This window comes from Notolepis coatsorum, assembly GCF_963971535.1.
Source record: "Notolepis coatsorum genome assembly, chromosome: 19".
NCBI lineage: Eukaryota > Metazoa > Chordata > Actinopteri > Aulopiformes > Paralepididae > Notolepis > Notolepis coatsorum.
In genome coordinates this window covers 5136066-5162342 of record NC_140183.1, presented here as the reverse complement: position 1 = coordinate 5162342, position 26277 = coordinate 5136066, and the positions used below count along the sequence as shown (strand labels likewise).

The 26277-nt window shown below is 43.5% G+C and overlaps 1 protein-coding gene across 1 annotated transcript in view; it reads right to left on the bottom strand.

Moving 5' to 3' along the window:
* The window catches only part of cep76 (centrosomal protein 76), a 44434-nt gene extending 24654 nt beyond the window's left edge, over window positions 1-19780 (bottom strand). The window contains exons 1-8 of the mRNA XM_084335833.1: window positions 19650-19780; window positions 15788-15943; window positions 14678-14762; window positions 12038-12262; window positions 9170-9355; window positions 8032-8129; window positions 3194-3322; window positions 682-870 (exon numbers count right to left, since the gene is read on the bottom strand). Coding sequence (XP_084191959.1) covers window positions 682-870; window positions 3194-3322; window positions 8032-8129; window positions 9170-9355; window positions 12038-12262; window positions 14678-14762; window positions 15788-15943; window positions 19650-19715 — 1134 coding nt within the window. The 5' untranslated portion in view covers window positions 19716-19780. The remainder of the gene's footprint in view (window positions 1-681; window positions 871-3193; window positions 3323-8031; window positions 8130-9169; window positions 9356-12037; window positions 12263-14677; window positions 14763-15787; window positions 15944-19649) is intronic.
* Window positions 19781-26277: the final 6497 nt, after the last annotated feature.

The following is a 26277-nucleotide window of genomic DNA, read 5'->3' as shown; positions in this document are numbered from 1 at the left end:
TCCTCCTCTCCACCTCCTCACCTCTCCTCCTCCTCCTCCTCCACGTCCTCCTCCCCTCCTCCTTTCCACCTCCTCTCCACCTCCTCCTCACCTCTCCACCTACTCCTCCTCCTCCTCCTCCTCCTCCTCTCCTCCTCCTCTCCTCCTCTCCTCCTCCTCCACGTCCTCCTCCCCTCCTCCTTTCCACCTCCTCTCCACCTCCTCCTCACCTCTCCACCTACTCCTCCACCTCCTCCTCCTCTCCACCTCCTCTCCTCTCCACCTCCTCCTCCCCTCCTCTCCTCCACCTCCTCCTCTCCTCACTACCTCTCCTCCTCCTCACCTCTCCACCTCCTCTCCTCTCCTCCACCTCCTCCTCCCCTCCTCCTCCCCTCCCCCTCACCTCTCCACCTCCTCCTCACCTCTCCACCTACTCCTCCTCCTCCTCCTCCTCCTCCTCTCCTCCTCCTCTCCTCCTCTCCTCCTCCTCCACGTCCTCCTCCCCTCCTCCTTTCCACCTCCTCTCCACCTCCTCCTCACCTCTCCACCTACTCCTCCACCTCCTCCTCCTCTCCACCTCCTCTCCTCTCCACCTCCTCCTCCCCTCCTCTCCTCCACCTCCTCCTCTCCTCACTACCTCTCCTCCTCCTCACCTCTCCACCTCCTCTCCTCTCCTCCACCTCCACCTCTCCTCCTCCTCACCTTGCCTCTGCAGAGGAAGGCCAGCAGGGTGCACCACTGCTCCTGCCGGCTCCCCCCCCCCACCATGGGGGCTCTCTCCTGGGCCAGCAGGCTGACGAAGCGGGCCGCCTGGCGGGGGCTCTCCAGGAGGCGGCCGGCGCGCAGGACGCGCACGTAGGAGCAGACGGGCCTGTTGACGCTGTTCTCATCCTGTACAACACAGAGATACAACACATAGATGAGACATACCTTCTACAATACATAGATATACAACACATAGATGAGACATACCTTCTACAATACATAGATATACAACACATAGATGAGACATACCTTCTACAATACACAGATATACAACACATAGATGAGACATACCTTCTACAATACACAGATATACAACACATAGATGAGACATACCTTCTACAATACACAGATATACAACACAGATGAGACATACCTTCTACAATACATAGATATACAACACATAGATGAGACATACCTTATACAATACATATATATACAACACAGATATAAAACACATAGATGAGACACATTATACAATACATAGATATACAACACATAGATGACATACCTTATACAATACATAGATATACAACACATAGATGAGACATACCTTATACAATACATAGATATACAACACATAGATGAGACATACCTTATACAATACATAGATATACAACACATAGATGAGACATACCTTATACAATACATAGATATACAACACAGATATACAACACATAGATGAGACATACCTTATACAATACATAGATATACAACACAGATGTACAACACATAGATGAGACATACCGTATACAATACATAGATATACAACACAGATATACAACACATAGATGAGACATACCTTATACAATACATAGATATACAACACAGATGTACAACACATAGATGAGACATACCGTATACAATACATAGATATACAACACAGATATACAACACATAGATGAGACATACCTTATACAATACATAGATATACAACACAGATATACAACACATAGATGAGACATACCTATACAATACATAGATATACAACACAGATGTACAACACATAGATGAGACATACCTTATACAATACATAGATATACAACACATAGATGAGACATACCTTATACAATACATAGATATACAACACAGATATACAACACATAGATGAGACATACCTTCTACAATACATAGATATACAACACATAGATGAGACATACCTTATACAATACATATATATACAACACAGATATAAAACACATAGATGAGACACATTATACAATACATAGATATACAACACATAGATGACATACCGTATACAATACATAGATATACAACACATAGATGAGACATACCTTATACAATACATAGATATACAACACATAGATGAGACATACCTTATACAATACATAGATATACAACACATAGATGAGACATACCTTATACAATACATAGATATACAACACAGATATACAACACAGATGAGACATACCTTATACAATACATAGATATACAACACAGATGTACAACACATAGATGAGACATACCGTATACAATACATAGATATACAACACATAGATGAGACATACCTTATACAATACATAGATATACAACACAGATGTACAACACATAGATGAGACATACCGTATACAATACATAGATATACAACACAGATATACAACACATAGATGAGACATACCTTATACAATACATAGATATACAACACAGATGTACAACACATAGATGAGACATACCGTATACAATACATAGATATACAACACAGATATACAACACATAGATGAGACATACCTTATACAATACATAGATATACAACACAGATGTACAACACATAGATGAGACATACCGTATACAATACATAGATATACAACACAGATATACAACACATAGATGAGACATACCTTATACAATACATAGATATACAACACAGATATACAACACATAGATGAGACATACCTATACAATACATAGATATACAACACAGATGTACAACACATAGATGAGACATACCGTATACAATACATAGATATACAACACAGATATACAACACATAGATGAGACATACCTTATACAATACATAGATGTACAACACATAGATGAGACATACATTATACAATACATAGATATACAACACATCGATGAGACATACCTTATACAATACACAGATATACAGCACATAGATGTACAACACAGATATACAACACAGATGTACAACACAGATATACAACACATAGATGTACAACACAGATATACAACACATAGATGTACAACACAGATATACAACACATCGATGAGACATACCTTATACAATACACAGATATACATATACAACACACAGATTTACAACACAGATATACACAGGGTGAAGGGTTGAGTGGATTAGGATCCACTGTACTGTACTGTCAAAAACCTGAAGGTTGCCAGTTTGAATCCCCAGAACGTGTGGATTTCTCAAATCACACCAGAACACAAGGAATGGAAGCGTGGCACCAACCTGTGCGAAGATCTTCACCAGCTTGTTCTGGTGTGAGGAGCGGATCTCCAGGAACTCCCTCCACCACTGCTTGGCGTAGACCAGGAACAGACGCTCCTTCTCTGCAGTCTTGTGTCGCTCCAGTGATCGCTGCACAGCAAGCGCACAATCATCACAATATATACCTGTACCTGTACCTAACCCTAATGATCACAATATATACCTGTACCTAACCCTAATGATCACAATATATACCTGTACCTAACACTAACCCTAATGATCATAATATATACCTGTACCTAACACTAACCCTAATGATCATAATATATACCTGTACCTAACACTAACCCTAATGATCACAATATATACCTGTACCTAACACTAACCCTAATGATCACAATATATACCTGTACCTAACACTAACCCTAATGATCACAATATATACCTGTACCTAACACTAACCCTAATGATCATAATATATACCTGTACCTAACACTAACCCTAATGATCACAATATATACCTGTACCTGTACCTAACCCTAATGATCACAATATATACCTGTACCTAACACTAACCCTAATGATCACAATATATACCTGTACCTGTACCTAACCCTAATGATCACAATATATACCTGTACCTGTACCTAACCCTAATGATCACAATATATACCTGTACATAACACTAACCCTAATGATCACAATATATACCTGTACCCAACACTAACCCTAATGATCACAATATATACCTGTACCTAACACTAACCCTAATGATCACAATATATACCTGTACCTAACCCTAATGATCACAATATATACCTGTACCTAACACTAACCCTAATGATCACAATATATACCTGTACCTAACACTAACCCTAATGATCACAATATTCAAGAATTGTTCTTCGATAGGGAGGCGGGTTATAATCTGAGGGGAGAACACAATTTAAAGGTGCTAAATGTACGCACTACCATGAGAAGACACTGCATCTCGATATGTGGAGTGAAACTGTGGAACAGTCTGAATGTGGTGCTAAAGCAATGTCCAAACATGAGACAATTCAAACTGATGTATAAGGAAATGATGTTCACAAGGTACAGGGATGAGGAAGGGACTTGATATTCACGGGTGTTTACATTTTTATTTTATTTCTTTCATGTTTTACATATATAGTTTGTTTTTTTGTTTTGCATATATATATATATATATATATATTATTTTTTTATGTTTTAAAATAGTACACTCATTTGAGTAGTGGAAAAGGGGTAGGATTAAATAATTGTATACTTCTTCCTACTCCTTTTCGAACATGTAGATTGAGTTGTGTTTTGCTTTTGTTATCGTTTGTTTGTAATAAAGATTTCAAATCAAAATCAAATATACCTGTACCTGTACCTAACCCTAACCCAGTCTTGTGCCGCTCCAGTGATCGCTGCACAGCAAGCGCACAATCATCACAATATATACCCAGGAAGAGCAAAGAGAACTTAAGACTATGTTCATTTCACCGCCATTATCTATGATGACGATATGCATGTATGTATGTTAGGGCTGGGCGATATGGCCAAAGATTTTATCACGAATCACGATAGAAATGTCATATCACACTCGATATCGATAATTATCTCGATATACGTGAAATTATTATTTGTCAAGTTTAAAGGCTCTTTTTGCGGCTGAATGACCGCTGAAGAAACCAGAAGGTTTCAGAATATTCTTTATTGTCAGAACATGACAAACTAGGCCTACTTGCCAAACCACAAATCTGAGGTAGAACATGAACACGAACTGTATAACAATACAACTTGTATGACTGGCATTAATAATGAAAATAAATAAATAAATAAAATCTCAATTCTGGTATTAACCCATTGGGTGCCACGCCCCCTTCCGGGAAGTGCATAGGCCTTGCCGCCCATTAACCCCATGTAAACGCTCACCTTGTTTGTAGAGCTAAACCTATATTTTATATTATAGCTATGGATCTAATAACGCCGTCGATTGTCAGTGGGTTTCTTCCAGTCAACATGCAAAAAACTGATTTTTTCATCTATACATTTCCGTTTTATACCGTGGTGAATATGAGTATAGTGGTAGTGCGCCTGCGCAGTAGAATCAGGAAGTGTCGGGGGCAGCGTGAGCCTCCCACGCGTTACTCCTCGCCACTGAGAGATCGAGCTGCGCAGGTGAAAAGATGCGACTGCTGTTACCTCAGGTACCGGAGGGGACTTGTGCTATGTATGACTTAGTCCACATTGCAGCCGGCTTGTGGGAGGCAAGAAACAGCGTCCGTGACAGGGGAGGGTTGAATTGGATGATACGAAAATTGGGATGGGAGAAAATATAGAAACTGGGAGAAAAAGTGGATAAAAAAAAAATGAGTATAGTGGTAGAGTGATCCTGTGTAATTCCAGGGAACTCCATCAAAACAGCCCTTTAGTCAAATCCACTTATCACGTTACCATTTTTCGCCTGATTATCTAATCATCCTGAAATCAACGCTAGAAATCACGTGCTGTGATCACTGCCAACGGGACACAAGCACACACACTAGGGGTGGAACGGTTCACAAAATTCACGGTTCAGTTCGTATTACGGTTTTGGTTTAACGGTTTTCGGTTCGGTTCGATATACGTTGTTTTTTTTATTTTATTTTTTAAATGTAAATACCATACATCAGTATAAGATGTATAGCCTAAAAATAATCCAACTTTTTAGTTATTCTCAAGGACGTAGTCATGCAAAAACTGAAAGAATGAGGCAGTTTGACATCAGGCACATTATTTTGACAGTGACCGGTTAGAGCTAGGAGAGATGTTGGTACAGCAAGAGGGGCATTGCTGATTTAAACATGCTTCTCATTTATTTGGTAAAAAAAAAAGTTTACAGCGGTTTGCCTTAAATACAAAGACCGAACTGGCACACAAAGACCAAACTGACTGAAAAATATAGGCAACATTTGTCAAAGTATTAACTTAGTGCAAACAAACAAAATAATTGTATTTTTTGTGGCCACATTATAGACAAAGGCCATCAACATAAAGTATTGATTGAAAATTGTATTAACAGATTGCAGAATGGGTACAATACAGTACAGCTCAATACACACAATTGTTAAGGGGATGCACAGAGTATGCATATGCTCAACAAGCACTAGACTTTATCAAAAAGGAAAAGTCACTGTTATTTAAAATAAATAAATCATGTGTACTAAATATACATTTACTTTTTAATTGCATGAAACATTATGAAGTATTCTCTTATGCCGCTTTTCACTGCATGGTACCTAATCAACTCGACTCGCTTTTGCTTTTTGAGAGTCTTGCTAGCCGTAATTGAAGTGACATCACACCAGGAAGTAAATAGTCAACAGTAACACATAGCGTTGGAACCTGGAGAAGCCCTGATGATATAATATAAACGAACAGCTAATAAACGTGAAGTTATCTTTGAACCTCTGTTGTCAAGCCTTCTCAATATACTAATTCCCCACTAATGGATCTTGTGTCGTGGACGTGAAGTCACTTCGCTGTGAGCATTTCCACGGTTAGCTTGCGGCTAACGTAACGTTAGCCTAGCTTGCTGCTAACGTTATAACCAACCAAACAAGCACACACACACAGACAGAGCAATCGCGGGAAAGAAAATATAGAATCAACGCAATATTGGTAATATAGAGTCCTTACCTGGTCTCTGGTGTACTGCAAAAAGAATAATCCAATTATCTGATCGCCATTCCAGATATCCACAGCGATCCTGTCTCCGACGTTATCTGGCATTGCACATGAACGGGCGGGCGCATAGTTTCAAATGGAGTGCAATAGCGGCCGCAAGGCGGTAGGCGGCGGTATTGACCGTCTGCGATCTCAGACACATTCAGTACAGCATGCACAGGCTGCCCCGATGAATTATGAATGGCAATAGCGATTAAAATAAATACCGAAACAGAAGCGTAGATCTACGTTTCCGGCACTCACCGGTCGGGCCACAGAAACGTAGTACTACGTGAACGGCACAGAAAGTGTTAATAATGAAAAATAAATTAAATAAATTAAATCTCAAGTCTGATTAGCACACTACTGTGTACAGACGGTTTCAAACTGTATTTCAAATTAGAAAGCAAACAAAATAAATGGACAAGAGAAAAAGAAATCTCAATTTGGAACAGTATTGTCATGTGGACAAGCAAAGCCATTACTTTAAGTCTGTCCACAAATCTGAGGTAGAACACGAACACGAACTGTATAACAATAAAACTGTCATTAATAATAAATACATTTAAAAAAGAAAACTATTGACCATGTTTCATATTTATATCGAGGAAAAATATAGCGCGATAATTATCGTTATTGTTTTATCGCCCAGCCCTAATGTATGTATACTCTTGTTTTTGTGGCACATCTTCTGGGGCCGCTACCCACACGGTTAGCAGTGTTGCTCTTTCCACAAATGCATGCTCCTTACAAGTTGCACCTCGTTGTAAAGGTGACTAATCAGCCTTTCCAACGATATAGAATACAATACCAATTGGTATTACTAAAGGGGAGGAATAATCGACCGAAATAACGTTTCCGAACCTTTTTTGAGGAGTTTACGTGTGTATCTATGTATGAAGAAACTAAAAACTGTTCAAACTCAATTCATTGATGGATTTTTTAGTGAGTGAGTGAGTGACAATGAATGAAACTGCATACACCAATGAATAGATGAATGAATAAACCGAAAAGTGAACAGACACAAATACAGTAATACAGAATTTAGACAGACGGATAACATACATACAGACATATTTATAGACAAAGATTTAAAATTAAAATTAAATTAAAAAAAAAATTTAAATTATGGAAAACTCTCAAACCTGTGTAGTGATGATGTCAGAGCTGAGAGTCTCCATCAGAGGGGGGTAGAGCTCCATAGAGACATTAAGAACACCGGCTGGCACTTTACACTCACTTCCTGGTGGGGGGGGGGGGAGAGACGTTAAGAACACCAGCTGACGTTACTATTAGTCAGAGCCTCTGCTACTAGCAGTCGAACAGCAGTAGGATGTCGAACAGTTCGACATTCTAAATAAAGAATTCATTCATTAATTCATTCATTCATTTGTGCGTCTCTGCCACCACCTCTAGTTTGTCCAGTTTGACTCCACTACGTTTGTGTCTTATATATATATATAATTTCCGTCCCGTTCTGTTCCTTTATATTTATATATGTTTTGTCTTGTATATTGTTTTGTCTCACTGTCAATGAAAAAGAAAAACAATAAAAATAAACCTGAAAAAAAAAACGATGATTTCAAATGTTACCTAACAAGAGCACACATGAAGGGACAGTCATCCTCCTACTCACCCACCCACCCACCCCCAGCAGCTCTACTCACCCACCCACCCCCAGCAGCTCTACTCACCCACCCACCCCCAGCAGCTCTACTCACCCACCCACCCCCAGCAGCTCTACTCACCCACCCACCCCCAGCAGCTCTACTCACCCACCCACCCCCAGCAGCTCTACTCACCCACCCCCAGCAGCTCTACCCACCCACCCCCAGCAGCTCTACTCACCCACCCACCCCCAGCAGCTCTACTCACCCACCCACCCCCAGCAGCTCTACTCACCCACCCACCCCCAGCAGCTCTACTCACCCACCCACCCCCAGCAGCTCTACTCACCCACCCACCCCCAGCAGCTCTACTCACCCACCCCCAGCAGCTCTACTCACCCACCCACCCCCAGCAGCTCTACTCACCCACCCACCCCCAGCAGCTCTACTCACCCACCCACCCCCAGCAGCTCTACTCACCCACCCACCCCCAGCAGCTCTACTCACCCACCCCCCGCAGCTCTACTCACCCACCCCCAGCAGCTCTACTCACCCACCCCCCGCAGGTCTACTCACCCACCCACCCCCAGCAGCTCTACTCACCCACCCACCCCCAGCAGCTCTACTCACCCACCCACCCCCAGCAGCTCTACCTGCGACCAGCAGCTCTACTCACCCACCCCCAGCAGCTCCAGGGCGACACAGGTCTTCCCGTTGGGCGCGCAGAGGCTGGTCCTCCAGTCCAGAAAGTGGGAGGACACCAAGGTCGTCTCACTGGAGGTGTCCGTCTTTATCAGCACCATGTGGACCGGATCACAGATGGACAGCATGGTGGTGGCGTCGGCCATCTTGCCGCCCTCTCCTAAAACACAGAGAGTGGAGGAGGAGCGTGTGAGGTGGAGTTTCAGCAGAGGTTACAGGCTGTTCGAATTCAATGATAATCACAATGGGCTCCTCCCGGCCAGGAGAGCTACTGCGCCATGTTGGAAGAGTATGGATGCTCCAACACTGAGAATGTGGATACAGGAGCTTTCAGACTGTATCGGCCTGGAAAGACTGACTTCCATCGCTACGGGCAAAGCAGAAAGACTGACTTACATCACTGAGGGCAAAGCAGAAAGACTGACTTACATCGCTGAGGGCAAAGCAGAAAGACTGACTTCCATCACTGAGGGCAAAGCAGAAAGACTGACTTACATCGCTGAGGGCAAAGCAGAAAGACTGACTTACATCGCTGAGGGCAAAGCAGAAAGACTGACTTCCATCGCTGAGGGCAAAGCAGAAAGACTGACTTCCATCGCTGAGGGCAAAGCAGAAAGACTGACTTCCATCGCTGAGGGCAAAGCTGAAAGACTTTGTTCAACTCTGGGAACCATATGTCTGTCATGAAAGGTGGAAGTGTGGGCGTTACTTAAAGGAAATTATAAGATTCTATTCCACTCTTAGTACATCATGTTTATATATATATACACTGTATATACAGGTGCAGCTCAATAAATTAGAATATCGTGGAAAAGTCCATTTATTTCGCCGCATTGATGCAGTAATTTGTGCAAAAGGAGCCCAAACTAAGTACCGAGTGAACAGGCTGACATTTCTATATTAAATATATATTGAATTGAATTGAAAACCTTTATTTATCCCCGAGGGGAGATTAAGATGTCCTTTACAGCATAAACAGCGTAACAGCAATTTAAAAACAGCAATTAAAAAAACAGTTTATACATAACATACACTTATTAGTATGTGTTAAAAACAAGATGGACAAGTACACAGGGATAAAAATAGCTAAAATAGGACTAAAAATAGCAAAAAAAAGTGGTGAAAAAGAAACAAGTCCAATCATGAATGTGTTGTTAAATAATTTAATTAATTGGTTACAGTCCACAACCCAGCTCCTCCAGTTCACAGCAGTTGGCCCGTCCGTCCTGGCCCTGCTTGGTTGTGGAGCCTGATTGCCACCGGCACAAAGGACTGCCCAAAGCGCTTTGTGGTATGTCGGGGGGGGATGAGTCTGTGGCTAAATGTGGATCGCATTGCGGTCAGCTCATCATAGAGGGGGTGGCAGGGGTTCTCAAGGATAGCATGCAGCTTCCTCCTCGTCCTCCCCTCTGCCACCACCTGCAGACGGTCCAGGTCCCACAGAGCTTGCTTTTTTTTACCAGTTTGTTTATTTTGTCTGTGTTGGTGTTGCCCCCCCCCCCCCCCCCCCCCCAGCATACCACAGCGAAAAAGAGGGCACTAGCCTCCACAGACTGGTAGAACATCTGCAGCATATATTTTTATTGGTCTTATGTAATATAAAAAATGTCTGAGATACTGAATTTGGGGTTTTCATGAGCTGCAAGGCATACTCATCTAAATCAAAACAAATAAAGGCTTGAAATATTTCACCTGTATATACTTTTAGTTTTTTTTTTAATAATCACTTTAATTTTTAAAGGGTCCCCTGTCTTATAAATAGCCTTTTCCAGTGTTTAGCATTGTTTTCTAGCAATGGGTGGTTGTATCAACAATGTCCGTGTCTCAGATTCTCATTTTGGTGGATTGCTCTAGTTCAGATGTCACGAGATCCTCCCCCACTGAACTAAGCCATTCTGATTTGACTGTTTTGCTGACGTGAATAAGGCACTGATCTGCATATCTCAGCCCCTGGTTGTAGTCACCGCCCACAATCAACAATTCGCTCAACAACGGAGCAGTGGGAATAATGCGGAAGCGGTTTCCCTGTTCCCGACTCTCCCTCTCTATCTCTATCTCTCCAACCTGCATTTTACACACAATCGTGAGTCGAGCCGCTGACGGAGCGATCTCTCCTCTCTCTCTCTCTCTCGCTCGCTCTCTCTCTCGTATGTATCACACTGTGTGGGTGACTGTCACTCAAAGCGCTTTGCGAGTATGGGGGCGGAGCCCAGCCCAAAACAGCTTGAAATCTTGAAGTGGAAAAATGCTGCTTTAGAGTACTTGATTAGAAATGCATTTAAAAAAATTTAAACCTGGGGCGAACCACATAGCGCGCTCAGCCGCGACACGGCCGACCTGGGTTCGACTCCCGAACCCGTCGTTATTTGCCGAATGTCTTCCCCCCACTCTGTCTCCCATTCCTCCTCTGTCTCTCTCTACTGGACTGCCCAGTAGAAATAAAGCGATAAAACGCCAAGAAATAAATCTTTAAAAAAAAAAAATTATTTAAACCTTACAGATGTACTCACAGGAATTGTGTAAAATTGCCCAAATAGTGAAAGGAATAGCAAAACATGGGACCTTTAATGTATTTACTGCAGGTTTGAATGTGTGTGAATGTGGATGTACTGTATGTTATCGTGACGTTGAGAGAAACCCACGCACCCACGCCGTCTCTGTGGACCTCCAGCAGGAAGCCCTCGTGTGTGTGTGTGTGTGTGTGTGTGTGTGTGTGTGTGTGTGTGTGTGTGTGTGTGTGTGTGTGTGTGTGTGTGTGTGTGTGTGTGTGTGTGTGTGTGTGTGTGTGTGCGTGCGTGTGCGTGTGCGTGTGTGTGTGTGTGTGTGTGTGTGTACCACGCACCCAGGCCGTCTCGGTGGACCTCCAGCAGGAAGCCCTCGCGCAGGTCCGGCTCGCAGGCACACGGCACCGGCTTGGAGCGGAACCTCTGGTTGCGGAAGTGCAGGTGGAGCGTGAAGGTGGAGCACACCTGGCCCGGCAGCGGCTCGGCCTCCTGCAGGTGCTCCAGAAAGGCCTTACCGCCCAACACCTGCAGGTAAAGGTGCCTCCGTGCCGGGTCCATGAGGGCTGTGAAGGAGGACGAGAGAAGATTGTCATCAGGGGAGATCTCAACCAGAGGGTAGGTAAACGCTGGTGCATTTATACATCGCTTTTATCCAAAGCGCTTTACAATTTGTTCCTCACATTTCACAAGTAGAAAAAAGTAGGGATGCTCGATATTGGCTTTTTTACCGATACCGATATTCCGATATTGTCCAACTCTTAATTTCCGATACCGATATCAACCGATACCGATATATGCAGGGTTTCCCCGCCAAAAAAACGGAATAATTTCAGGTAACTAATAATTTCACTGGATGCAATATTGTTATTGTTTTTTTTGGGTTTTTTTACCGATACCGATATTTTCCGATATCACATTTTACTGCCGATATCGGCCGATAATATCGGTCGGCCGATAATATCGGCCATCCCTAGAAAAAAAGGGTAGGGACCGCACTCGAGGAATATCGTTTGTTTTAATACGCACAAAACGTTTTCGACCGTCCGGCCTTCATCATCAGTGTGCATTCACTCACCGACGGCGGAGGCGACCACGATATCATACGATATGATACATTTATTTATATTGCGCCCCTCAACCAATAGTTACATCGGCCCGGGGCGCATCCCGGGAGAGACGGAGAAACAAAAAAAGACGGGAACAATACGAAAACAGAAATAAATACATGCAGTCCAACCAAGCAGATAAGAGAACAGAATACACCACACATAGGGCGGTTAGGTGGCCGAGCGGAGATTGCGTTCGTCACCAGCCCCGGAGCTGAGCTGGATTTGCCTGTTCGAATCCAGCTCACAGCTCCGGGGTTGTCACCAGCTTGGCTGGCCGTCTGCACTGATACAATTGGCTGTATCAGAGGGTGGGAGAAGCTGGCGGGGTGGGTCCGGGTCGTTGTAAACAGCGACTCCTACAGTTCGGTCGGGGCGCCTGCTAAGCGCGGATTGGACGTGAGGGGGATAGTGTGGTCCTCCCACACGCTACGCCCTCTCAATGAGAATCCGCGCTGCCAGGTGAAAAGAAGCGGTGATTGGCTGGACGTGTGTCGGAGGAAGCACGTGGTAGCCTCCACTCTCCCAGATGATCTGACTGTGGGGGGTAAGTGCGCAGCGACCAGGAAGGGACTGGGAATTGGCATACGACTAACATTGGGATGGGGAGAAAATCGGAGGAAAATGGAGGGGGAAAAAGACCAATAATAAAAAAAAAAAAATACACCACACATACTACAATACAAAAACTAGCTCATGGATTGTTTATGGCGAATAGGTGGGTTTTGAGCATGGCCTTAACACATTCAGAGCCACGCCCCTTTGACCATAATAGGGCTACCGTGCCAATAAGGAAGTCAATGGGAGGTCTGGGGGAAATTTGCGAAGGCTTAAACTATATCTTAAATTATGGCTATGGGTCTAAAACACCCCTCGCTTATCAATGACTTGCTTGCAGTCAACATGTACAAAAAAAAGATTGTTTTTTTCCATTGGTACATTTCCGTTGTATACCGTTTTGAATACTTTAGTGTGATAGTAAAGGGTTAACATTCTGTAGTGTGGCAGTGGAAGGGTTAACCGTTTGGTAGTGCGGCAGTGAAAGGGTTAATAAGCTAGTAGGACACATGGCATATTGCCTGTTTTTATCACAAGGGGCAAAGACTAATGTTTGGATTCAGCGAGCACAAGTGTCCGTCGAAAGACTAGGAAGCTTACTGCGTTGAAACTAGGGTTGGGTACTGAACTCTGTACTTTTAAGGGGACCGACTAGGGATGTCCGATATTATCGGCCGATATCGGCATTAAAATGTGATATCGGAAAATATCTGTATCGGTTTTCAAAACAAATTTATTTTTTTTTACATTTCTATAACCTTTATTTACCCAGGCAAGCAAGTAAGAACAAATTCTGATTTAATTTATTGTCAAAAGTATGCATAATGTTGTGTTAATTCCACGACAAGAGATATGTAATGTTAATTACCTGAAATTATTCCATTTTTTGGGGGGGGGAAACCCTGCATATATCGGTATCGGTTGATATCGGCATCGGAAATTAAGAGTTGGACAATATCGGTATATCGGTATCTGTAAAAAAGCCAATATCGAGCATCCCTAGTACCGACCGAATTGCATCGGTACTACCGAGTACCAATTCACGCTAGATCAACCAATTGTACTGTACTTGTGCCATATGATGACAATAAATTTGAATGTAATGTAATCTTGTGACAACGTAAGTGTATAAGAACACACGCACAGTAATCACAACGATTACAACGTGAGGGTCATTCGAATATATATCGATTACAATGTGGGGGGCGGCGGGTCATTAGAATATCGATTAGAACGTGAGGGGCGGCGGGTCATTAGAATATATATCGATTACAACGTGAGGGGCAGCAGTTCATCAATTTATGTACAACTTACTTTTCTTTAACTGGGTCGGCTCTTTGTCAACAAAGTGGGTGGCAGGTTTTGAAGGAGAACCCGGTTCTGGGTCTGCTGGCGCTTCCTACACAAAGCAAAACAGTGCGACTGTGAATGAGCAAAAGGTCAATAGGTCAATGTCAGTCAGTGTCCAGGGTCCACCACAAATAGATTCCCCAAACTGAATATTAAAGATATTCAAATGATTTATACCAGTACATAAGGCTCATTTGAGCAACAACTTTGCCATGTTTATGGTCTTAGAAATGTTTGGACATAATTAACTTTCCTTTTGGTATCGATGATGTATTTTGCCTTTAAAAAAAGGTAATGTACAACCAACCAAGAGGATATGCTAAGCTAGGCTAATGTAGTTAGTTTTGACATTAAACATGAGAAAATATTTCATTTGAAATACTGAAATTGACATTCCTGATATTTACGAAATGTGGTGTGCACAGACTGCACACGTCAAGAACTTCTTCAGTGGCGTCACCTGCCGTTCATTTCCCCCCTAATTGCCCTCATGTCTCCTTTGCGATCATGACACCACGTGTGCCAGTCTGAATAGTGTTTTATTTTTATTTGTATTTGATTTTTTCTCACTTTTTCTGTATTTTTTCCTCCCATCCCAATTTAGTCCTTATGCCAATTCCCTTCCTGGTCGTTGCGCACATTGCCCCACTGTCGGCCTGGGGAGGGTGTAGAACTACCACTTGGCTCCTCTGATACATGTGGAGTCAGCCAGCCGAGAGGACAGCGAGGACTCTCACTGGAGGAACGTAACGCGTGCGGAGGTTCGCGCTATTTCCCCCCGATCCCCTCCCTGCTGAACAGGCGCCCCCAGGACCGACCCGACCAGTAGGAACCGCAGTTTACAACAATCAGGACACACACCCACATACCCCGCCGGCCTCCCACCCGCTAACACTGCCAATTGTGTTAGTAAGGGACGACTGACCAAGCCGGAGGTACCGCTGACAGCTGGATTCGATCCCAGAGTCTCTGCGGTGGTAGGTAGGCGAGTGAGATTCTCCACTGCGCTACCCAGCCGCCCCCTTGAATAGTGTTTTAAGAGAGAGTGTCCGTCTAGCAGAAAGGGACAGAAACCTTGATGAACTGTAGATCCTTCATCACGTCGTCCACGATGCCCCTGCGCTGCAGAGCGTGTAGAATGTCCCTCTCGGAGAACGTGTGCCGCGCGGGACCCAGGTCCTCCCTCACGGTCTCAGCCAGCACCTCTCGGATCCTCCCGTGGATGTCCATCTGTAAACAACAACGACACAGTTACAGAGCGCAGTGGCCGAAGAGGGAGAACGGTAGGGCTGACCCCTATTAGTCGAAAGGAGCCGTAGTCGACTGGCCAACCTCTTAGTCGAATATAATAAAAATAAATATATATATATATTTTTTTTTTGTATCATTCTTTCCAAAAGAAAAGAGGCCTAGAAGCGCGGCTAACGCTAATGGCACGCATACCAGAGGCTAACTGCCTACGAAAACAGGCACAGAGGCACTGAAAGAGGATTTCACCCATCTAATGAACACACTAGACTAGACAAATATCAAGATGTATCCACCATCAGTGGACCAATTGCATGCTTTTGCAGAGGACAAGAAGCCTTCAGTCGACTCCTTCAGACATTAAGCACCGCCCACAGCCCAAATGGAATGATACAAAATGTAAACTTTTTTTTTTCAATATTAAAAATATTATACTTTTTTTTTTTTTTTTTTTTTAGTCGACCAATAGTCGACTAACAGCAAATGTTGGCCAATCATAGTCGACCATCCAAATCCTTAGTCGGGGACAGCCCTAGAGAACGGTGTTGGTAGGGTGGAGCGTGTCGTGTTGTTGGTGTGTCCTTGAGCAAGACACTGAAGCCCTAGCTGCTTGTGGCAGCGCACTGCTCCCAGGTGGTTATAGGAGGATCAAATGCTGATAAATAATGTCCCCTCTGGGACAATAAAGTACAAGTTATTATTATTATTATTATTATTATTATTATTATTATTATTATTATTATTATTATTATAAGGTTTTGATTGACAGATTGCAGAATGTGTACAATACAGTACGGCTCAATACACACAATTGTTAAGGGGATGCAGACCAGAGAAAGACTTTCATCTTCTTGTTTACATCAGGGTCCCCCATTTTCCAATTCATATACGACATACATGACATGACATACAGACAGTACTGTTACATCCAGACATTTATGACATACCAGATATACAAATATACAGTACTATTATTTATGAGTTATGAGTTTTGAGAAGATTTTCACAGATGTATCTGTAAACACAATGGTACTTGGTTATCTTGGGGTCTTCAAATAATAATTCCTACCCTGCTACAACCACACACACCCGACTCTCAGAGTAAACAAGCCTCCTATTACTGATCCAAACCAACGAAAGATGACATTGCCATTTAATTTAGCATGCATTGCCTGTTTTACTAGAATTCATAGCTAGCCATTCAAATAGGAAGCAGTTCATACTCAAATATCAGCTGGCTACCTAGTTAACGTTAGCTAACTATGAGGAGTAAGTTAAAGCAATTATAATGTATTCCAACGTCTGTTAGTTTACGTTAGGTTAACAAATGTTGGTCTCAGAACCACATTGATTGATTGATTGATTGATTGACATTTTTATTACCAGATTGCAGAATGGGTACAACACAGTACGGCTCAATACACACAATTGTTAAGGGGATGCAGACCAGAGAAAGACTTTCGTCTTGTTTACATCAGGGTCCCCCATTTTCAATTCATCATAACATATATGACATACAGATAGACAGTACTGCTACATCTATACATTTATGACATATCAGATTTACAAATACAGTACTGTTTGTGATACAAAAAGAGTCTAAAAAAGAGAGTATACCTAGTAGGCATGGGCGGTATGACGGTATTACGGTATACCGGGGTATTTAGAGATACCGACGGTATTGAAAATCAATACCGTCAAAATCACAGATCCATTTCAGTTTATATTACAGTGAAACGGAGTTTTAACAGTGGTTGGTTGTAGTGCACTGCACACACGCGCCAGCAGAGGGCGAGACCAGTTCTCGAGTCACTAGTGGAGCAAGGCAGCGAGCCGCAGAGCTGGTTGTCTATACACAGGAGGAGGAGGGGAAAACCCGCTTCACTGGAAATTAAATGAGAGTCGAGACACGCTTACCGTTGCTGCCTGGTGCTGCGGGCTAACTGGCTGTTCTGAGATCTAACTGTTGTGTATGTGTATCACAACGGTGGTCACGCTTTACGGTAATGTTGCGACAGTGCTGTGAAAATACTGTAAAGCGTTGTGGTAAAGTAGAGTGTGTGTTGTTGTGGACTGGTGGAGCAAGCAAATAAACGGTAAAACGTTACGTCACAGTCCGGTGCGTTTTTGAATACACAATACTAACGTTACTAGTACTAGGGTGCTGCGGGGCTCCTGGCTACCATTCTGAGAGTTAACGTTAGTATTACTAGGATGCTGCAGGCTTCTGTCTAGTGGCTACCATTCTGAGAGCTAATGATAGTAGCACTCGGATGCTGCGGGCTAACTGGCCATCTACGCGATTTGTTTACTTGGTAACACGGGTTGCCCCCCCCCCCCCCCCCCGCTGATGAAAATGAAAGTCATACCGTTCAATACCGTACACCGGGGTATTATGTAATCAAGGTATAACGGTATGAAAAAAGTGATACCGCCCAAGCCTAATACCTAGTTAACGTTAGCTAACTATGAGGAGTGAAGCAATTATAATGTATTCCAACATCTGTTCGTTTACGTTAGGTGAATAACCGTTAGTCTCAGGACCACAGCAACGTTAGATGGAGTTGTCAAATGTATATACTCTATTTTTTTGACTATTTTTGTATCACAAACCTTACTGTATTTGTAAATCTGATGTCATAAATGTATAGATGTATCAGTACTGTCTATCTGTATGTCCTGTATGTCATAAATGTCTATGAATTGAAAATGGGGGACCCTGATGATGTAAACAAGACGAAAGTCTTTGTACAACCATGGCAGTTTCAGAAACCACTTATGGAAGAAATGGTTTTTATCCCACATTAAAAAGTTAGTCGAAAATGCTCATTCTTGAGGACTTTGAAAATCAAATTACACAGTAAAAGTAGTTCATATTATTTGTACAAGTAGTCTAAGAAGTACTAAGTACAACCATCATGGCAGTTTCATAAACTACTCATGGAAGAAATGGTTTTTATCCCAAATCAAAGTTAGTCGAAAATGCTCATGCTTGTTCTATGGAGAGGACTTTGAAAATCAAATTACTCAAAAAGTACACAGTAAAAGTACTTCATATTATTTGAGCAAGTAGTCTTAAGAAGTATTAAGTACAAACATGGCAGTGTCATAAACTACTTATATGGAATAAATGTTTTTTATCCAACATCAAATGCTCCTTCTTCTCTGGGGGGAATTTTGCCATTCTCAAAAAGTACACAGTAAAAGTAGTTGATAGTATTTGTGCAACAAGTGTATGAAGCAATAAGTCCTAACAATATTCTCATAAATTACCCTGTTCCTCAATCGCAAATAATAGAAATTACCCACATGCCATCCTTTACTTTGAAATCCTCACCGGAAGTGTTCCTCGGTGGAATTGTCTGTGGCTTTAGTGGTCGAATATATAATACTGTTACTGCACATGATACGAAACGTCCTATTGATTCGATATTCAATAATATACTGCACATACGAAACGGCCTATTGATTGACTGTATTCGAAAGTAACTTCGGTTCATTACAACAGTTTCCCAGGGTTGTTTTAAATGCATTCACGTAAACCTGTAGAACTCATCGCGCACTCGAATAAAAACAGGAGCGGCTGGTTTGACCACGCAAAAGTGAAAGACGGCTGGCTTGACCGCAGTCACTCCCTTCTGCAATCTGTTAATACAATTTTCAATCAATCAATCAATCAATCCCTCACCTTGATCAGATGGTTGTGAATGATGTGCTTCAGCTCGGAGGCTTTCTCTGGAGGCAGCAGAGACATGATACACTCCCCTGCTGTGTGGAGACAGTGCAATATACGCTGTTGTTGTTACTATAGAAACTGTCATTAATGTCTGCCTATGGCTATGACGGCTGGCTTGTTGTTCATCATTTTAACTTAGAATCCTAAACGCGACTCCAGAGATCATCACCGCCGGGATGTTTCAAGTGTGGCGGAAAAGCCAGCGGGAACTGACGTCAGCCGGCGTCGACTCGAAGACACTCTGACGTCACGAGACCGCCGCCATCTTGGTATTGGGGGAAACAAACCAATAGTATGCAGCTGCAGAGCCGCAGAGCCAGCGGCGCTGTGCACTGTGCGGGCACAGCTGCGAGATCCGCGCGCGGCCAGATATCTTGAATGAATGCGTTTATTTATTTCGACCATAAATTGAAAATAAATAATAATACAAAAAACTAGACAATTCTGCAAGGGGAAATTGTGAAAGTGTACCAAAGCACCTCAAAGGCACTAAAAACCAAATCGCAAACATCTCAAAACAAACTGGTCAGACTACTGCTTGACCTTACTCCTAGAACCCACCTCACCCCTGCCCAATTTGACAACCTAGGATGGCTTAGAGTAGACGACATAGTACAGCAACTTGCAATGGGCCTGGTCTACAAGATACACTACACGACCAAGGTACCCATGTACATGTCAAAATACTTCCCAAAGGTCAGTGAATACCACATCACAACACCAGAGGGAGCTCCACAAATCATGTTAAACCCAGATTCGGCTCAAACAATGGACTAAACACGTTTCGCAATTATGCCACATCAATGTGGAACGCCCTACCCAAAGCTGTAAAGGAATGTGAATCACTACCCACTTTCAAAAACACTCTCAAAGAACACCTACGGGAGACTGCAATTCGAAACTGGCCCCTGTAAATGTCCTAACCCAGTTGTACAGTAAATGACCAAGTATGGCTTTGTCAGTATTCCAATGTACAGTGCACCCCCCCCCTACCTCCAATGTACAGCCCTCCCCCCCCCCCCCCCCACCCACCCCCAACCTCCTCCAATGTACAGTTTCTACGTCAAAGACACTATTTTTCTGGACACTTTTTGTATCACAAACAGTACTGTATTTGCAAATCTGGTATGTCATAAATGTATAGATGTAGCAGTACGGTCTATCTGTATGTCGTGTGTGTCATATCTATGTTATGATGAATTGAAAATGGGGGACCCTGATGTAAACAAGACGAAAGTCTTTCTCTGGTCTGCATCCCCTTAACAATTGTATGTATTGAGCTGTACTGTACTGTATCCATTCTGCAATCTGTTAATAAACTTTTCAATCAATCAATCAATCACCGCCGGCCAACGGGAGAGGGTCTGTATTCTTTCCACAGCAAAACGGTAGGCAGGTTGGTTGGTTGAGAAATGCAGGCTTCAATTTATGTGTTGTTTAGTCTATCTGTTCAGTACTGTTCAGTCCTGTTTCAAGATGCACAATGAGATCCGAGAGAATTGTTGAATAGATATAGAACACAAATGTTCTCTAGAATGTTTATTATGACATACTGTGACATCATAATGTTCTAGAATGTTCTATTATGACATCATACTGTGCCATCACAAATGTTATAGAATGTCCTATTATGACATCATACTGTGACATCACAAATGTTCTAGAATGTTCTATTATGACATCATACTGTGACATCACAAATGTTCTAGAATGGTCTATTATGACATCATACTGTGACATCACAACGGAACATGTTTGAGTTTATTTGAATAATATAAATATGTTTGGTAAGGCTGTCCCCGAAGCCTGGGTTGTCTCCGGCTTCAATCGCCGTCACCCTCAATCCTACGGCGACTTCTTCCACGGTCACCCTTTCTTTGGGCAGTATTTGACGGGGGCGGTGGAGTTCTGCCAGTCGGGACCGGGGCCGGAGCACGATGGCTGCGTCTGTCAGGTTTAACAGACGCACAGGCACCCTTCCATTTAGGGCGTGTGCCACCACGTTGGCCACCATTAGGCCGGGCGGTAGGTTGGCACTCGGAGTGCTCTCGAGCATTACGGGGCGTTGTATCTTCGCCGACGTCTCACAGCGGCCCTGGACGACCACTTCGCTGCGGGGGGGAATGACCACCGGGTCTCGGCCGGCCACTTTCACGTACCCCCTTCTCCCCGGGGCGGTGCACCCCTGTTCCTCGTGAGCAACGGCAGTGACGATGCGGCGCAGGGCGGCGCTCCCGGCGTTGGAGCGATGGCGACCAGTTGGGCGTATCCCCTCCATTCCGGCGAAGAGGTCATACACCCCGCTGAGTATGTTCATCCCCAGGAGGCCCGGGACGGCGTTTCCCACGGAACTGCAGTGGGGGTCGTCTTTTACTACCAACACACATTTTCCAGGGAACTTCATGCCTAGACACTCCACTTCAGCGAAGAGGCACCCCACCACGGGGATTTCTAAGCCTCACACCTCAAAAGACGCATAGACACGGTACAAATAAGTGAGTTCACTTCGTGGTATAGCGGTCTGTGTTGTTGCCGGCGGCGTGGGGTTGCCGGCGGCGTGGGAGACCCGGGTTCGAAACTCCCTCCGGGCATCGAAGTTTGAGGTGACGTTGTCACAACCGTTACAATGGTGCCGACTGACCCGGATGCCTTGGGTGGAGTGGAGTGAGTTTAAGGAGGGTGAGTGTAACGGATGGTATCGTGAAGCGCAGTCACGAAGGGGTGCTATGGGTTAAACTCACTCTCACATCCTCAAAAGACGCATAGACACGGTTAGGGATGGGTACCAAATTCGGTACTTTTGAGGTACCGAACCGAAACACGTCGGTACTACAGAGTATCGAATCAAGTGAGAAACCGAAAAAAAAATAAAAATTTTTTTTTTTTACTTTTTTCTTTTCATGTCAACGTTCACACGCACAATATATGCTTACCTAGGATTTGACTTGATTCAACAACAAAGCAGTCGGAGCAATGACAAGCCGAAAACTGTCGAAATTGTAGTTATTTGAAGTTTGGATTTTTTTTTTACGACTGAGGTAGGTAAATTAAATTTCTTGAGACTAAAGTACCGAAAAAAGGTACCGTTGAGTACCGGTATCGATTCACAGGTACCTGTACCGGTATCGGTTCAAATGTGAAAGGTACCCATCCCTAGACACGGTACAAATAAGTGAATTCACCTCTTGGTATAGTCTGTGCTGCTGCCCGCAGTGTGGGAGGCCGGGGTTCAACTCCCACTTGGGGCATCAAGGTTTGAGGTGACGTTGTCACAACCGTTACACATGCACCATAGACATTCATGTTATGAGTGGGTGTCGTGCTGCCTGTGACAAGATGGCCACCAGTGAACTACGCTGGAGACTCCGCCTTGCACCATCTAGTTATATATATCTGTGGAATTCTACCTGTGTTTACTTCCTCAACAACTGTCGGTTTTTGGATTACCGTAATAAGCCTTTGCTTTTTCTCTGGTCTGCATCCCCTTAACAATTGTATGTATTGAGCTGTACTGTACTGTACCCATTCTGCAATCTGTTAATAAACTTTTCAATCAATCAATCAAACAACTACTCAAAGAGTTACGGTAAAGAGAAGCAGCAGTGGGCACCAGGAGGGAGGGGCCAGTAGACTTAAAAGAGTTAATATATCTGCATAATCCTTCTATATATATACCTATACACCTGCATATAACCCATATATCTCTGTGTGATGATGACTTATTTTTGTCGTACTATACTTGTGCAGTTGTGCTTCATGATGACAATACTGTAGCGACCCTGGGATTTGGGTCGGTTGGTCAGTTGAGCTGTCACTCAACACTCCGCCATCCCTATTGGACGCGCCAGCCACGGGTTGACAGAGTCGAGAGTGCACGGGCTGACCTGGGGAGGTATAAGTGGGTGGGGCATGGGACCCTCTCTGGGCATGGGAAATGGTAGCAATGAGTCTGAGTGATACCGCAACCTGTAATGGAGAACTGTGAATAAAGACCTGCACTGAGAACTACCAACCTGCCTCGAGAGCCGTCTTATAACGTTGGAAACCACGAACGTTACATTGGTGTCTGAAGTGGGATTTGAGGCGAAGTATGGACATTAAAAGTGTCGGTGGAGAATGAGCTAACGTGGGCTAGTGAGGGCTAACGGGAGCCAACGTGGCTAGCGCTAGCTAGTGGGAAGCAAGACTGTCTGTTGGGGGAGGGCGTCTCTGTCGGTCTGGGAACAGGAGGACGCGAGCAATCTGGAACCAAAGGATTTGTATAAGTATTTGGTGGTTGTCGTCTCCTGGGGCCTGACAGAGAGGGTTGCAGCCGGTAACCAACAGAGCACGTCGGCAGCTAATGAGCCTAGCTTAGCTTACAGTTAGCATCAGGTTTAGCGTGGCAGAAATGGAAGCCGGCGCCGTTAACATTAACACTTTAATCGCCAAGGACGCCTTAACTCGTCATTCCCCGCCATGCTAATTCTGGCAATGACGCCGTAACACGTCATTGAGATCAATATTTCAAAAATCTGTGATCGCAATCATATTTCTCCCGCGGAGACTTGAGATCTACTGTTGATCCCCTCTCAACTCTCCAACGGTTCAAGAGCGCCATCTGGTGGCCGATCGGCGGATCGCCCAAACCGGAAACCGGAAACTGGTGCTCATCCAAATTTGGTCCGATCACTCGCTATAGGTCCCGGGACTTGAGCTAGACACAATGGATAGCGATCCGTTAGCAATAACTCGATAAACAACATGATTTGGACGTATATACTATTATACAACCTGGAGATGGATCGTATATTTCAACATCCCATAATAGGAATATTTCTGCTCCACGCTCATCGCCCAACGGCCCGAGGAGACTGGGGTAAGTTTCAGCGTTATTTTTTACCGTGTTCGATACAAACTGCTCTGATGATCATATCACCCACGCACACTAGATGAATCATCTAACGTTGGCCACGGAATTATAAACGACACCCCCCCCCCCCATCCGGTCAACATCAGATGATAAGTAGTAACTTCTAGAAGCACGTCCATTTGACATTTTTTATCTGGCGCCGATCGCTATCAAACTGTATTTGATCATCAATATAATGCATTTGGGGCTATAAATCACGTTCTGCAGAAAACGATAAAAACATATTTATTTATGCTCTATGATTGCATGGATGAACTGCAACATATGTCCTTTCAATGTGAACTTGTGAATCCCCCTCTACCCCACTCCACCCAGAGGCTTGAAACAATGAAATCACTATAGCAGTCAATATTATGTGCAAAAGCCTCTTCTTAAAACAGGCGTATTAAATCAATTCCTGGAACATCTCATTTAGCTCGCATTGATTGTACTAAGCGAATCAAATGGTAGTCCAAATAAAATTACAACTAGAATACGAGCAGCAAATCATCAATGGATGTTCTGGAGCTGTGGCTGAACCTCTTCCAAGCAGCTGGAACTGGGATTAAACAAAACAATCCAGTGACACAAACAGGCTTTGATATAAAAAGAGGAATATTTTATTTAAGAAGTAGTTCATGTTTTGTTTGCTTTTCAAACCACCAACTGTCATGTTTTCACTGTAGATGAACAGTGTAAAAAAAAAAAAAAAAACAAGAAAACTCCCCTGAATCTCATGTGAAACTGACGACCAAATTAATGAATGGAATGGTCCGAAAGTCTACTCTGGGGCAAATCAGAATAGAGTTAAAAAAAAAAAACATCCATTAGGGGTAAATATCCAGTGTCTCAAAACATTCCATCTCAAGGAGTTAGAACATGCTAGCAACACATTCGGTGTGTGACTGACTCTTTAATACAACTATCACTGTATCAAAATGCTCACTGCATACAGTCTGATGCAGTGCAGACAAGTCATACCGATTTCAACTGGTGGTTCGTGGTATTGTATGAAGTAAATGTCTCTGTATTGGTTATGGTAGGTAACCTTGCAGCACTCGTTTTCCTACGGAAGCTAACTCTTCCGACTCCCTTCAAGGCACGTTAAGACTCGTGTTTGCCATACAATTTGCAGTCATCGGCATATCATACAGCTTAAGAATTTGAATGCAAGGTGCTATGAACATAAACATTGCTTTGTATTGGTCCCAGTAGATCTAGAAAACCGAGCTAGTCTAATGATGGGCTTATTTCTCAAACGAGAGAAGACAAAAACATGTATTCCGTGCCGCGATGCCAGGAGATCAAACACAGGCCTATTGCTATCACTTTCCAACATGGCCGTCGGAAGTATAGACCCAGTAGGAAATACATTCCATATGATGGGAATACAGATTAAGTGACTGTCCCAGAGTTCAGATCCCCCTTCGACACACTATGCCCCTTATTGATGGAACTAACGTTGCCGCCCCCCCCCCCCCCCCCCCCCCCGCGGACAACAGTGGGGATAACCTGAAATGACACACATTACACCAACCAGTGGGTAAACGACACACACTAGGCAGAAAGGGACCAGCATCTTGTCGGATCCACTTGAGAACTAAAAACCTATGAAAATGTGTCGACGTAAATAGAAAATGAACGAACGGATTAACATAACATTCCGTCTGAGCCTGAAACGGCAGCTGT